This window comes from Mixophyes fleayi, chromosome 3 (genome assembly GCF_038048845.1).
Source record: "Mixophyes fleayi isolate aMixFle1 chromosome 3, aMixFle1.hap1, whole genome shotgun sequence".
Taxonomy (NCBI): domain Eukaryota; kingdom Metazoa; phylum Chordata; class Amphibia; order Anura; family Limnodynastidae; genus Mixophyes; species Mixophyes fleayi.
Genome location: NC_134404.1, coordinates 197044895 through 197060159, shown reverse-complemented (window position 1 = coordinate 197060159; position 15265 = coordinate 197044895). Strand labels below are relative to the sequence as shown.

The 15265-nt window shown below is 40.3% G+C and overlaps 1 protein-coding gene across 4 annotated transcripts in view; it reads left to right on the top strand.

Moving 5' to 3' along the window:
• The first annotated feature begins 2242 nt into the window (after positions 1-2242).
• MCM9 (minichromosome maintenance 9 homologous recombination repair factor) overlaps positions 2243-15265 on the top strand; it is a 69249-nt gene continuing 56226 nt past the window's right edge. For 2 of the 4 annotated variants that reach the window (XM_075202987.1, XM_075202988.1), the window contains exons 1-5: positions 2266-2329; positions 8091-8418; positions 11161-11474; positions 11892-11973; positions 14042-14242. In XM_075202987.1, the coding sequence (XP_075059088.1) occupies positions 8109-8418; positions 11161-11474; positions 11892-11973; positions 14042-14242 (907 nt within the window). In that variant the 5' untranslated portion in view covers positions 2266-2329; positions 8091-8108. Of the gene's footprint in view, positions 2330-5785; positions 5892-8090; positions 8419-11160; positions 11475-11891; positions 11974-13008; positions 13078-14041; positions 14243-15265 lie in introns of all 4 variants that reach the window. The other 2 variants (XM_075202986.1, XM_075202985.1) reach the window with 2 other exon arrangements.

The following is a 15265-nucleotide window of genomic DNA, read 5'->3' as shown; positions in this document are numbered from 1 at the left end:
GTAATGATAAAGGAGGGCACAGTAAGGTGAGAGGGTCAGTAATGAGGACCACATGGTGATGCAGTGTAATGATAAAGGAGGGCACAGTGTGATGAGAGGACAGTAATGAGGGGCCACAGTGTGATGCAGTGTAATGATAAAGGAGGGCACAGTGTGATGAGAGGGACAGTAATGAGGGGCCGTATGGTGACGTAGTGTAATGATAAAGGAGGGCACAGTGTGATGAGAGGGACAGTAATGAGGGGCCGCAGTGTGATGCAGTGTAATGATAAAGGAGGGCACAGTGTGATGAGAGGGACAGTAATGAGGGGCCGCAGTGTGATGCAGTGTAATGATAAAGGAGGGCACAGTGTGATGAGAGGGACAGTAATGAGGGGCCGCAGTGTGATGCAGGAGGAGCAGCGTGATGTGCGGCGGCACATAGCTTACACTTCGATTTAACTATAGGAGTATATGCTATGCTAAAAAAATATAATGCTATGAATTGTTTCAGGGAGAGGGGAGGGGGAAACCCAAACCAATATCTTGCCAAGGGCCCCATGAGGTCTAAATCAGGCACTATAGCAGTGAAGCCCGCGTAAAATTATTTGTAATAATTCCCATTATCCATGCTTGTCCAAAAAAATTATACTAAATTTATTTTTGGACATGCACGAATCCTGGAATTAATTTTACTAGATTTTTTTTTAGAAAAGCATGGATAATGGGAATTATTACAGATGAAGAACCTGGATATTGGTTAGTATTACTGTTTTTTATTTTTTTATTTTTTCCCAATAAAATTATTTTGGCAACAATGTGTATAAATTATTTACACTTTGTCTTGCTGCACTACAGGACCCAGCCTGGTTTTGCTGAGACCTGTGAACTGGGCAGGGAAGGGGCGTTTTGCCGTAGTGAATTTACAGTAGGGGCGTGCCAAACTCAAGTGCACACCAGTGGCGGATGCAGGGGGAGCAGAGCGGCCGGACAGCACACTCTCACTACCTGTCTGCTGAACGAACCTGCACATAGTGTGCAGCCGCAGGCAGCCTTAACTGTCAAAAAGGGGCGGGGTCTAAATTGCCCCCCATAAAATAAAGTTCTAGATCCGCCCCTGGTGCACGCAGCCATGTCCAATTCAAGTTTTGGGCATCTCAAAAGTACTTGTTTTTCTGCCGTATCTCTTGCTCCAGCTAAAGGGCTAGTCAAAGTCCCAATCAGTAGTCATGACTACATATAGTCATAGTGTATATATATATATATATATATATATATATATATATATATATAAAAACACATGTTTGCAATCACAAGCAACTATAAAAATTTATTTTATGCTCAGTAGGCAATAACAATATTCTAATGATTGTATTTCATAGAAAGGAAAAATGACAAAAAAAACTTTTTTTAAAGAAAACCCCAACAAAAACTGTTTAACATTAATGCCTTTATTATTGTAGGTATCAATAACGCAAGATTTTTTTTTCATTTTTCTGTGCAAATTTAATTCATCCAGTGTATCTTTAGATCCGTGGCTTGCTGAATTCGGGCAGACATAAAGTATAAATATGTGCATGGTTGTGCTCAGAATATGTGACTTGATGAATCAGACCCAAGATCATCATCATCATCAACATTTATTTATATAGCGCAAACAAAATCCGTAGTGCTTTACAAGATCTTTTGAGTATTACATTGAGCAAATTTAATAAGTAAATGTGAAGCCAGCAAATATTTTTTCCATTGTTTAATATAATTAGTACTGTTACATAGTAAAAAAAAAAGTAATAGTGTAAAATAAGTAACACACAATAAAAAAAAATCATAGTTGCAACTTTAAAGTAGTATTCAGAGACACTGCTGAGCCAATCGTTCAGGTGTTCAGAGCCATCAGCCAATAATATTCACAACTCCTCCTTTCGTTCTGCATACCAGGGAGAGAAACCAATCGTCTATCACTCACATGTTGATATAAACACGGAAGGCCCAGAAAGCCGTGGACGCGAATTATTTTTACTACTGTATCGTGTGCCGCCATGTTTGATGCGGGCGGTATTTATATTTTGTGAGAAATTTGTAGTAGACTTATCCGTTGTGCAAACAAAACTTTATGCAGTGTAATCCGCATAATATCTTCAAAATAAAATCCATTTATTTTTTACCCTTGTTCGTTCTCCGACTTACCTCAAATTCAATGTTTGCCCGCTCCAGAAATGGCTCCTCTTAACAGCAAGAACTGAGGCTTGGACCGCAGCCAAGTTGCGCAGGCGCAGTAGAGTAGCGCGCCTGGTCTAGCTGCATAGTATGTGAGAGAATAAGCTCCAGGACCAGTGACGCTGCATGGAGGGTAAGTGGTGGGAGCTCCTATCGCTCAGTAATTGTCCATAGGTGTCTGATCCTGCCTGGAGCTGGACGTTGTAGGACCTCAGTTGCAATGGCATCTTCCCATTATAAATCATTATTTTGTCAAATAGTGTCTTGCGAATAAGCATAGCTATGCTAAATGTATTTTTTTCAAGAATAAAATGAAACCAACATTATTGTGAGGGTCTACTAATTATGTGTTTTATAAAATAAAATGTATTCGCCAGAAAGCATGCTTGTACACAAGAGTATGCAGTGGTGTGAGTAAAATATAGCTCCACTTTATTTTTCATTCATATCCGTGTCTGCTTCATCTGGGCATTTCAATTTTTGCAGAATGCTGTCTACCCCTTTGGGCTATGTTTATAATGGAAACTATATACTTAAGCAAACCCTAAACAACATTGCAAACACAGCAGAACACTAAAAATCATACAAGGTGAATGAAGCAAAAAATGGAAGATTAAATATCCAGACAGAATCCATTAATCAGTGAAAAGTTATTGGCATTGAAGGATACATGTAGGAAAAAAAGTGTCAACAAAATCGTACAGTCTCAATAATTGTATAAATCTGTACATTGATCCCCATCTCCATTCTTATGGGGTCACTTGCTGGTCAGCAAGTATCATAGCCCTTTCCAATCTGGTTGTTTGGACCAGTTGCTGATAGACTAGGTCTATAATTAGTTTTGTGTGGGTAAAAGTCATAGCCAAATATACTTTAAAAACTTGAAACTGTTAGGAGAGTGTATTAAGTACATACATTTGTATATATTTGGGACACAGTGCAAACAAGTATAATTAATGTTTTCTTTTTAATGATCTAGGTATACATGAGTTTCTGCAGAATATATCTGGACCAGGACACAGTATGACAGATTTAAAAGTCCTAATACTGAAAGGTCTTTTTAAAAATGAGAGGGAGAGAAAAATCTGGGAAATTAAGATGCTAAGAACATTCTACTTATTGACACAAAGGGGCATATTCAATTGTTGGCGTTACTGCCTAAAGTAACGCGGCGAGTGCACTATTAACGTCATTACGGTAATAGTGAGCGTAAATTCCGTTATTCCAGTACACTTCACGCTGGATTTCAGCTTGCGGCTCAGGGAGTTTCGAGCTGAAATCCGGCTTAGTATTACCGTAATAACGGTAATACTTTTTCCATGGCGGAAAATGCCAATAATTGAATATGCCCCAAGGGCTCAATCTAACACCTGCACCTGGATTTATGACCCACTACTTGGATACACTTCACACCTCACAGCAAAGTGACTCCAGGGGGTATATTTACTAAACTGCGGGTTTGAAAAAGTGGAGATGTTGCCTATAGCAACCAATCAGATTCTAGCTGTCATTTTGTAGATTATACTAAATAAATGCTAGCTAGAATCTGATTGGTTGCTATATGCAACATCTCCACTTTTTCAAACACACAGTTTAGTAAATCTAGCCCCAGATCTCTGAACTCATAGGGCTTTACGCTTCCATCCTAGGGAAAACCTCAGTTTTATTACTTTAGTTTATCTTGGTGATATATCCCCTCCCCCTCCCCTGTACAAATTTCTTGTTGTAATAGCTCTTAAATGCTGTGTTTGTTTCTTAGTCATTCATCTGTAAAGTTGCCTGATGAAGGGGCCTCTGTGCTCTGAAAGCTAGCAAATATAATAATAATTTTAATTGGTTAGCCAATAAAGGTATAACTCTTCTAATACTTTTATCTTTTTTGACACGAAAGTATTTAACATCACATGCAGAATATACAAACTGCAAACTAAGTAATGGCAAGATCATACACTAGAGCAGTGGTTCCCAAACTTTTGCAGCTCGCGGCACCCCTCCAAAATAATTATTGAGCAGTCCTGTTTTAGAAGTAGTTGGGTCAAAAAAATGTAACAAGTATTTAGGTCAGGACAGAAATACTTATTTAGTTGTATGCCAAAATGCCCCCTCTGCATACAGACACTCTGCCCTCAGGCACACTGCCCCCTCTGCATCCAGACACACTGCCCCCTCTGCATCCAGACACACTGCCCTCTCTCACACTGCCCCCTCTGTCACGCTGTCCCCCCTCCTCTGCCCTCTCACGCTGTCCCCCCTCCTCTGCTCTCTGTCACGCTGTCCCCCCTCCTCTGCCCTCTCTCACGATGTTCCCCCTCCTCTGCCCTCTCTCACGATGTCCCCCCCTCCTCTGCCCTTTGTCACGCTGTCCCCTCCTCTGCCCTCTGTGTCCTCCTCCACTGCCCCTCTCACGCTGTGTCCCCCTCCACTGCCCCTCTCACGCTGTGTCCACCTCCACTGCCCCTCTCACGCTGTGTCCCCCTCCACTGCCCCTCTCACGCTGTGTCCCCTCCACTGCCCCTCTCACGCTGTGTCCCCCTCCACTGCCCCTCTCACGCTGTGTCCCCCTCCACTGCAACTCTCACGCTGTCACCGTCCTCTGCCCCGCTGTCACCCTCCTCTGCCCCTCTGTCTGCCCCGCTGTCACACTCCTCTGCCCCTCTGTCTGCCCCTCTGTCACACTCCTCTGCCCCTCTGTGTGCCCCTCTGTCACACTCTTCTGCCCCTCTGTGTGCCCCTCTGTCACACTCCTCTGCCCCTCTGTGTGCCCCTCTGTCACACTCCTCTGCCCCTCTGTCTGCCCCGCTGTCACACTTCTCTGCCCCGCTGTCTGCCCCTTTGTCACACTCCTCTGCCCCTCTGTCACACTCATCTGCCCCTCTGTCTGCCCCGCTGTCACACTTCTCTGCCCCTCTGTCTGCCCCGCTGTTCCCCTCTGTCTGCCCCGCTGTCACATTCCTCTACCCCTCTGTCTGCCCCGCTGTCACATTCCTCTACCCCTCTGCCTGCCCCGCTGTCACGCTCCCTCTCACTCCTCTGCCGCGAGCCAGCCATAGGAAACAACAAAGAGCACATAAACTTACCAATCCGCGCGGCGCCGGCACCCAGCAGACTCCTCTCTCCCGCAGCAGTCATTGAATATCGACGTCAGAGGAGTCTGCTGGGTCCTGGCGCCGCGCGGATTGGCAAGTTTATGTGCTCTTTGTTTTTTCCTATGGCTGGCTCGCGGCACCCCAGTGACAGCGCCACGGCACCCCTGGGAGCCGCGGCGCACACTTTGGGAACCGCCGCACTAGAGCAATATCATGGAAGGCTCCTGAGCTGGAATTAAGATCCAAGATTAAACAGTGAAATTAAATTAAGGCTCCTATATACAGGTGCTTTCCCTGCTCTTCTGGTATGCATGCCCTGAACTATAGCTTAAGGCTGGATACACACTCCATGTTCTTCAGCGATTATTGGGTTAATCACCTGAGAAACGACCGTTCGGTCCGATATTGCAGTAATGTGTACACTCCAGCGATTAACTATTTTTATTCCATTTGACTTTTAATCTAAAAATCTCGTTCAACGATGGAACAATGTCGTTTTGCAGTGTATATGCAGTCACGACTGGCACTGTCCATAGATCTCCATGGAGTGTGAAGAATCACGATCTTTTCAGCTGATGGTTATGACAAGTGAATAGCACAGATCTGAAGGTAAATCTTGTAAAACATGCATAATTTGTACACATGATTCAGCATGCTGATCGGGACTTAAGTGACACTGCAAACAGGTTCACTGGCAGTATTCATGAGCGTTCGTAGTGAACTTTGAGTGGATACGGATGGTGGACAATAGGTTATGCTGTATCCATGTCCATGCAGTGACCATTCGGAATGCTGATTATTACTACCAATGTATTTTTCATAACCATATTTGAGTATTGGTTTAGCCCAGTTCACTGAGGAGTAAACACAGGTCAGGCTGAATATACCAGGGGTACAGGGAAAGCACCCATCAGTAGAGGCAATGTAAATCTTCCAAGATGGCATTGTTGGCAAACACTTAATGTATTTTGAGGGTTCCAGAAATGTTTATTTACTAGGAGATACCTGGGTCTTTGATAATAACTGATTCACTTCTCTTCACTTACTGTAGAAAGGAAATATGGAAATGATGCACCTTTTAAAATTTGAGAGGGTTTAAACAAAATAAATAATTAAACATTAAAATCTTATTCTTTATTAATAATACACTAAATAGTAACTGTTAAACACAAGTAGCATTGTTAACCCAACTCACCTGGCGCAGTCAATCAGACATGTGGCTGAGGGACAAAACCTAAATTAAAACTGGGTTTTGTGGACTATGGCTGTCCTGGTCAACAAGGAAAAATAGAAGACAGAAGATGCAGCATCTACTGTGAGGGATATATACTGTAACCACTATAGCAATAGTGCATAATGGTTACTAAGTTAGATAGTTAAATAATGTGCACTGCTTATTAAAATGGATTTATTATTTAAAAACGAAGACTAAGGCTTCTTAGAGTTATAATATAGGTAATTGGTGCTAGGTAATAAGTCAGCATTAGCCCATTTTCTTTTTCACTGTCATGAATAGGGATTCCATTCTTAAGACAATCCCAGGTATTTTAGTTTTGTATTTGTCCATTAATTCATATATGCATGTTGTGGCATTAATGTCAAGTTTTTATTTTAATTTTTTTCCCCATCTTGTTTTTATTAGGGGTGAAACAGCATATATTGTTCCTGTCCAGTTTCCAATATACCCATGGGCTTGTTCATGGTGCTTTAGGATTTTTCTACTGTACTAAATGCGGTACAGAAAACTACTGTTGTCTAGTGAATGTAACAGCATGCCTAACTATGAGTGCATGGAATGTCGGAGCATCAACAGCGCATTTTATTATATTATATCACTGAATGCTTACTATTCACTGTGCGGGTATTCTTTTTACTTCTCTCTGAAACACTTGGTAACTGTTTTAGATACATTGCAACAGCAGCCTTCTCTTTGCTCTAACTAGTTTAGCCTTCATTCTACTCCCCTTTGAAGCCTTTTATTCTGCTTCTTTGTTCTTGATTACCTGTCACCTTTGTCAATTAGCTGAACTGTTTGGACATTGTCTTCAAATCTGTACATAGAGATGAAGCCAGACACTGCATTAACTCTACGTGGCCTGCAGAGTAAATGTTAAACTCCTCACCTACAAAGCTCTCAACCAATCACTCCCCCCATCCCACCCAATCTCCTCTAGTCTGCCAGTGACTGCAGGCTCACTACCATGCTGAATACCTCTTCCCACTCCTGCATCCAGACTTTTCTCAGGCTGCTCCACACCTGTGAAACGATCTCCCACACCATATTAGGTTTGCTTTTACCCTCTAAGGCTTCAAGCTTGCCCATAAAACTTATTTCTTTATTCAAGCCTGTGAGCCCTCCTCCTAACTCCCCCACTTGGTGCCATTCTATTTGTTTCTTCCCCTTCCCTTTATAATGTAAGCTCTCACTCCTTTTGTTCTCCTACTATTCCATCACCCTCTGTACCTCTAGTCCTGCTTTCCTAGCCCTTTTTTTATTTTTAATTTTTTTATAGACCCCAGGACTACTTCACGTTGGACAATACTATCACTCTCACTCACTGTCCCGCAAATAAATTGATCTGTATATCCACATTATCTGTGTACTATTTCTTGAATTTTTAGATGTCTGGACTTAGTTTGTATTTTGTTTTTCATGCATTATGTAATGTACTATGGACCGGACTTGCTGTCTGTTTTTCGTATATTACTGTAAATATCATGTAAGGCACTGTGGACCTTTTGTGGCGCTTATAAATAAAAGGTAATAGTATTATGATCTGTGTCTGTTCTGTCTATTCTCAATTACAGCTCGTGCCAATTACAAATATGTATCTGTATCCAGAACAAGTAGCCCTCGTGGGCCAGGTGTTTGAGTCCTATGCTTTGGAGCACCACCAGAAAGAGATAAATCAAATACTTCTTGAAAGTGATGAGGATGCTCATTACTCTGTAGTTGTGAATGCCATGACCCTTTTTGAAACCAACATGGAAATTGGAGACTATTTCAATGCTTTTCCCAATGCGGTTTTGCCAGTCTTTGATAATGCTTTGCGTCGAGCAGCCATGAGCCTCATGCAGTCCACATCACAAAATGACAGGATCATCATGAAGCAGAATTTGCATGCAAGGATAACAGGTACGTCATTTATGTTGGGCAAGTGTCCCATTAGGCTGTGCTCTTGCAGCCATTATATATCTATATATCATGTAGGATATTTCACCAGTTCCATGAGCAGGGTCCTAATTCTAGGGTTCTGTCTTTCTCTAATAAATGTGTTAGTAACAATGCGAGCAAAACTGAGTTTTATTTAAAACCCATATGGATTTATGTAGACTCAAAATACAAACCTTTATATCAGTGCACTGAAAAGAATAACAAAATAACAACTGTGGTAAAGATCAATACAACAATAATGTTCCTTAGTGTGCAATATGATATAGCACATGCCCTTGTGTTTCAAACTCCCATTGTCCCATAGATTGTAAGCTTGCGAGCAGGGTTCTCTTACCTCTCTGTCTGTATGTATTACCCAGTATTGTTTTATTAATGTTTGTTCCCAATTGTAAAGCGCTACGAAATTTGCTGGCACTATATAAATAAATGTTGATGATGATGATAATTCAGTGAGCCAAAAAAGTCTAAATGCAAAATATAGAAATTGTATATATAAGTTGATTGGAAAGAAATGAAGTAATGTAAAAACTGGGCTCCTGTAATATTAATATTTGTCCTAATGCTATGCTGCTGGGATCAGAATTATAGAGTTCCTGGTCAGTTCGTATATAGAGAGAGTCAGGCTCTCTGTCAGTAACACTCAGTACCAGTCCCTTAGATGTTTCCATACACAAAAATGTTGCTGCTGTGATAAATACAGATTGTGTCCATGCAGCAAAGTGTTTAACGGAAGTTGGCAGTAGCACCTGGTAGCAGGCAGGTGGATAAAGTACTGACTTACCCCACTGCAGGGGATGGTTCCAGGTCCTTCAGTGTGCTGCCGTCCCTCCTTCTGTACGCTGCGGTCTTTCCTGCCTCTAGGTGTAGAATGTCCTCAGCTTGGTGTTGCTAGAGTGTTGCTCATGCGCAAATTTCACTTTCAGCATGGTCCTGCTCTCACTTGCTGTTCAGTGTGATAGAAGTGCAGAACTCTGTATACAAAGAGTCTCTGAATCTGATGACAGTGATAAATAGAGTCAAAACCTGCACGTTTCGTCTGAAAACGGACTTCCTCAGGGTTAGTTGAAAATAGAGACTGTGACTGGAGCACTTATAAGGAACTTATAGTATAATTTTATTTAAAGGAAATAGTGCAGGGCACTTATTTATATAATTGCACATGCACTTATTTTTGATATTGTGTATATTTTGGTAAGGGAAATCTTTAATTTCTGAGACCAGGGGAAGACTTTTGTTTCTTGTTTAACCTTGCTAGAGGAAATGCATTATTTTTGGTGGTATATATCTGATACAATAAGCCTTTGTGGATGGAAGTCTTTTGTGTATTGCGATGTGGGAAAATGGCTTGTTTGGGGTTTGTACCTTTCTTTGGGAATGTGTATTCTTCGACTGTCTGAAGAAAGGATTCATGTTAATTAGACCCTTTGATTTGCTAGTAGATTTTCCGCCTCTGAAATAAGATGCAGGATATCACAGCAAGGTTTTAAGATATCACAGATAAGTGTAAATATTGTAGGCTTTGCATTGCAAGTAAATCCATGTGTTGGTAAACAGGTTGCATCCTGATTATAAAAAACAGCTCAGACTTCGAGGAGGCTGGCTTACCCAGTAAGGCTGTGTTCAAATGTGTATAAAAACAGCACAGTTTTGTATTAAAAGTTGTACTTCTGATTTCATCTGACCTTCGCACTGGTACCTCCAATCAGTGTGACTGCAAATAAACATCATTTGCTTCAAGGACCTGCTTGAAAATATCTTCCATGCTGAATGAAAATCCTGTGACCTACAAATTAGACCCAAAATCGAATCCATTCCCGGCTGTTTCTGAGGTTTGGACCCAGTGTGATAGGACAGGTGGGATCCATCCACAGCACCCTGATTCATAGTAAGCAGTCAGTGGTACCAGCCCAAGTTTACCAGCACGTGAGTACACTAACAGATACTCAGAAGGAACATGGTTCTGGACGCCATACAGGAGCCAGTGGTAGCAGCAGGCTCCTCCTACTGCGGCAGGAGGGGTCTATTCGGAATAACAAAAGGGGACGGTGGCAAAGTAAGCCCAGCCGGTTCCCAGCAACAACAGACAGGGTGGCATAGGCGGTTCATCCTGTCACACATACCCACATGGTTCTATATATAGTTGTCACCAGATGTTTAACAGTTCTTGAATGGCCACAATACAGATGCTGCCGGTGTAATGAAAGGGTAATTAAGGTTTACCAATCAGGTTTTAGTCTAGTATAGACCTATTCTATGGATGGGTCCACTCATGTAAAGTGTCTGTAGACAGTGATTTATAATAAATTGCAGTTAAAGCAAACCATAATGTTATATATACTGATGCAGTCAAAAATAAACATTATGAAATAAGAAAAGTGTATCAATCAGACCTTTGGTCAGGCAACGACTTAACCTAAAAGTAAACCCACTGATGTGAAGTGTGAGGAGTGTCCATGGATGAAGGTAGTTTTTTAAAATTTCATTTGTGACAAAACATGAAGTTGCATAAGCTGAAGTTAAGTTGTTCTTATAGCAGAATTAGTATCAAGTGAAATTCAAAGGTTGTAGTCATGTATATCCAAAATATATATAAAAAAGATTCTCTCTATAGGAACGAGGACACTGCCTTGCTCCAATGTACATGTTAAAATTTAAAGGATTTTTTTGTTATATTATCTAAAATGTTTGTTTCCCTACTCACAGGTTTGCCGGTCTGTCCAGAACTAACGCGAGAGCACATTCCACGATCCAGAGATGTGGGGCACTTCCTGTCAGTCACCGGCACAGTTATCCGCACCAGTCTAGTGAAAGTTTTAGAGTATGAGCAGGACTTTATGTGCAACAAGTGTAAACATGTCCTCACAGTGAAAGCTGACTTTGAGCAGTATTACTCCTTCTCTCCTCCCATTGTTTGCACTAATGAAGAAGGCTGCAACTCTAACAAATTTACCTGCCTCTCTGATGCATCCTCTCCAGCTAGCTGCAGGGACTACCAGGAGATCAAAATACAGGAGCAGGTGATTTACTATCAAGTGAGATACACAAAAATTGTGGCCAAAAAGAAATGCCTGAATAAATAAGTAAAATATCTGCTTGCATCTCCTGTTGATATGTGCAGTAAATTGCTGATGATTACTAGTTTGCTTTCCAGTAATGCACTTACACAACACTGTGACGGTAACCTCAGATACGTTCTGCTAGCAACATGGATTCTGCCGACTGTCTTACCTTTGCAATTTAGACATACTGTATATCAGAAGATTGCAGTTACATCAGAAATGAAGTAATGGGTTGACATTGAACAGTAATTACACTGTAACTTAATGTTGAACAGGGAACTACATACACACTTTGTACATGCTTCTGAGAACACCGTTCGGTGTAGCAACAGGGACTACACAAAGCCTAACTTTCCTGTATAACATTGTGTTTAGGTTCAGAGGCTGTCGGTGGGCAGTATCCCTCGATCTATGATTGTGGTTTTGGAAGATGACCTTGTGGACAGCTGTAAGTCTGGTAAGACACCGCTTTTTTAATTTACCAATGTAATTTGTAATTTGTGCATAGAACAAGTACTTGAAGCTCATAAGTTTAGTTAATAATGATTTTATTATACTTATCCAACCACTTGTATGAGCAATTATTTTAGGTAAATATGATGTTGATTTGGTATTTTGCAATCTTAAGGGAGAATTGCAAAATAATTTCACATGATACATTTTACAGACTAGAAATGAAGGCGTTAAGTTAAAGCCTGGGCATCAAACTTCAGGACCAGTGTCCAAATTTGCCTAGTTAACTTGCAGATTCATTCAGATCTGTTAGTGCAGTTGGAAGATGATACACACGGGCTGATAGTGGTCATCTTCTGATCACGCTGACCACCATGCCTGATATTTATGCTGTTGAAGTCGGTAGATATCATAGCATGTGGAAAAACATGACACCAAGCACATATAGGTTTTGGAATTAAGTTATGAGGATTGGCAACAACTATGCTTTATGTACTTTGGAAATCTATTTTAATCTATTATTAAAATTGTTATTTATAAGTCATTATCGAAACCTCATAGTGGCACAGTGGTTAGCACTGCTGCCTTAGAGCGCTGGGGTGATGAGTTCATTTCCAGCCAGCCCATCTATCTGTGTGTTGTCTGTATTTTCTCCTGTATTTGAGTGGGTTTTATCAGGATGCTCAGATTTCCTCACTCAGTCCAAACACATGCTGGTAGGTTAATTGACTTTTACAAAATGGACCTTAGTCTGTGTGAGTATGGTAGGGAACTTAGATTGTACGGTCCAATGGGGCAGGGACTCAGAGGTTCCAGTATAATGGACAGTTGTGTACAAATGTCTGCCACATTATAATCATCATCAGCTAGGCAATTTCACTTGCAATTCTCCGCTATTCAGCCATGTGTGTTTATACTACAGGTGACTGACCGTTACCTCTGTTCAGCTCACACATGCTGCCAATTTAAAAACAAAAAAAATAGTCATTTATAATCACTGGCATCTGTCATTAACTGTAAATTGTGGTTCTCCCTGCAGTCTCATGTATTTACAATGATGTCACAACCAACCCTGCATCCATGGTATTGCAAGTAAAACTTATCAATGGTTTGTTGTTAAACATTAATGTTGTGCATGGAGAGGTTGTACTAACTGGTTTACGCAATGGTGGAGAACTTGGCCAGCATTAAAAGACAATTTGGTGCATGCTACATTTGTACCTATTTATTGATCGCATAACCATATCTTATTTATCATACTACATCGCTACTTTCTAGGTATAGATTTAATTGAAGAAAAAGGAAGGTGGGGCAGAAGGCAAAGAATGAGACTGCAGACCATTAAGTGCTATATTGGTGGTTTGAATTGCATACAGGAGTTAGAAGCACCAAGTTAATTTGGGATCCAAGTCATACAAAACAGAAAGAAACCCGATTTGTTGGAATCAAACTAATTTAATTAGTAATCGTCTAATATTAATGGACACATAAGTACTGTTGAAGAAGTAAATTAATGCATTTTGGAAATTTGCTCCATTTATTTACCTTCGCTTAGTAATAGTCTCCCACAAGGTACAGTTTTCCCATCTTCATTTTCATTGTATTTTCCAGTGCTGAAAACAGGTGGCTGTGCTGATCAGTCCATTTACCAGTATTACAATTATCATTGTGTTTTGTCATTATGACCCAAGTATTTTACCATTTAAGATAAAACATGGAAGATAAATTTGTCTTCTATATTAAAGACTTATTGTGAATATATTGAACATTTGTGCTGCAACTATGTATCCTACCATACATTTGCAGGGGGAATATTCTAACAGATATGATCTTTGAATATTACATTTATTAATATTAATGTTGGTAATGGTCATAAATCTGCTTAAGTGAAGTGAAGCATTATTCATTTTTCTAAAATTCAGCTTCAATACATGGCATTACAAGAAAATATTGTTTTGTTAATTAAATATACATCAGACCTCAAGAGTAATTCTTGACTTTTTGTGAAATGTACACTGCCCCTATGCCATCATAAGTAATATTAGTGTACATCCAATTAATTTTTTTATCAGGGGATGATGTCACAGTGAATGGTGTCGTGATGCAGCGGTGGAAACCCCTTTATGTGGACACACGTTGCGACCTTGAGATTGTCCTAAAAGCCAACTACATTGCCGTGAATAATGAGCAGCCTTGTGGGGTGGTCATAAATGAGGAAGTTCGAAAGGAATATGAAGAATTCTGGGAAAGGTTTAAGAACAATCCCTTGGCAGGTAAGACCAGAGACTTCCCAGAAAAACAACTAGATTATTTGAGTAGATCTTATATAGAGTAAAGTTTAACCTGCACATACTGGGTTAAAAACGAGCACGGAACTTGAGTGTATTTCCGAGCAGATCTCAATTTACTGTGTGTTTCAATTTGAATCTTGGTACAAGTACGCTCTGCCTAAACGTTACTTGCCGTAAACAGAACACTGTACATTAAACACATGCATTTGCATATCCTGCAAAGTCCCATCAGAACAGATGCAAAAAAACAATTATAAAGTAAATTAACTCTTAATACTATAATCACTAATAAAAATATTTGTAAAAACAATAACTACATACAATGTATTTATGTAGTTGATCTTTTTTGCATGCACATATACTTTGCTATCTAGTGGCACACATATGTGTAATATTTGACAGTCGTGACAGTCATCGCAATCAGTTGGCACTTACAGCTGCCCTAGAGCTGTTGCAAATGATACTGTTAAAGGAATGTACTTAAGAGAAATCCAGACCTTGTATCAACCACATCTGTGTTGACACACCCTTACTGTACAATGCCTACATTCATCCGCCACTTGCCTACATTCAAGTCGTAGGCACTAGTAAGTGTAACTTGCGTTCAGACATGAATTGCATGCAATTGCATTCATTGGCAAAAAGTAATTTTCTGTGCAGAGTTATTACACGCAAGATACGGCACGCAAAGGGACTTGCGTCCGAAGATGAATCAATCCACTATCTTAATATCTGGTACATAGAATACCAAAAGGTCCATTAGTCTATTCTTTTGATTTATTTGTATTATACTGATGCCGCCATTGACATTATATGTCCCTGTTTTAGATTATGTGTTTGATTAAAAGGAATGTCCACCTTCATATATATTTTTACCTCCTAATGTTTTCTGTTACATATGTATTATAAATGCTTACCAGTTGTCATCCAAGCCTTCTATCAATGATATTGTTCCTCTTCCAGAGCAAGCAGCCAAGGACCAAAGAATTGGTGTAATTTCAATTG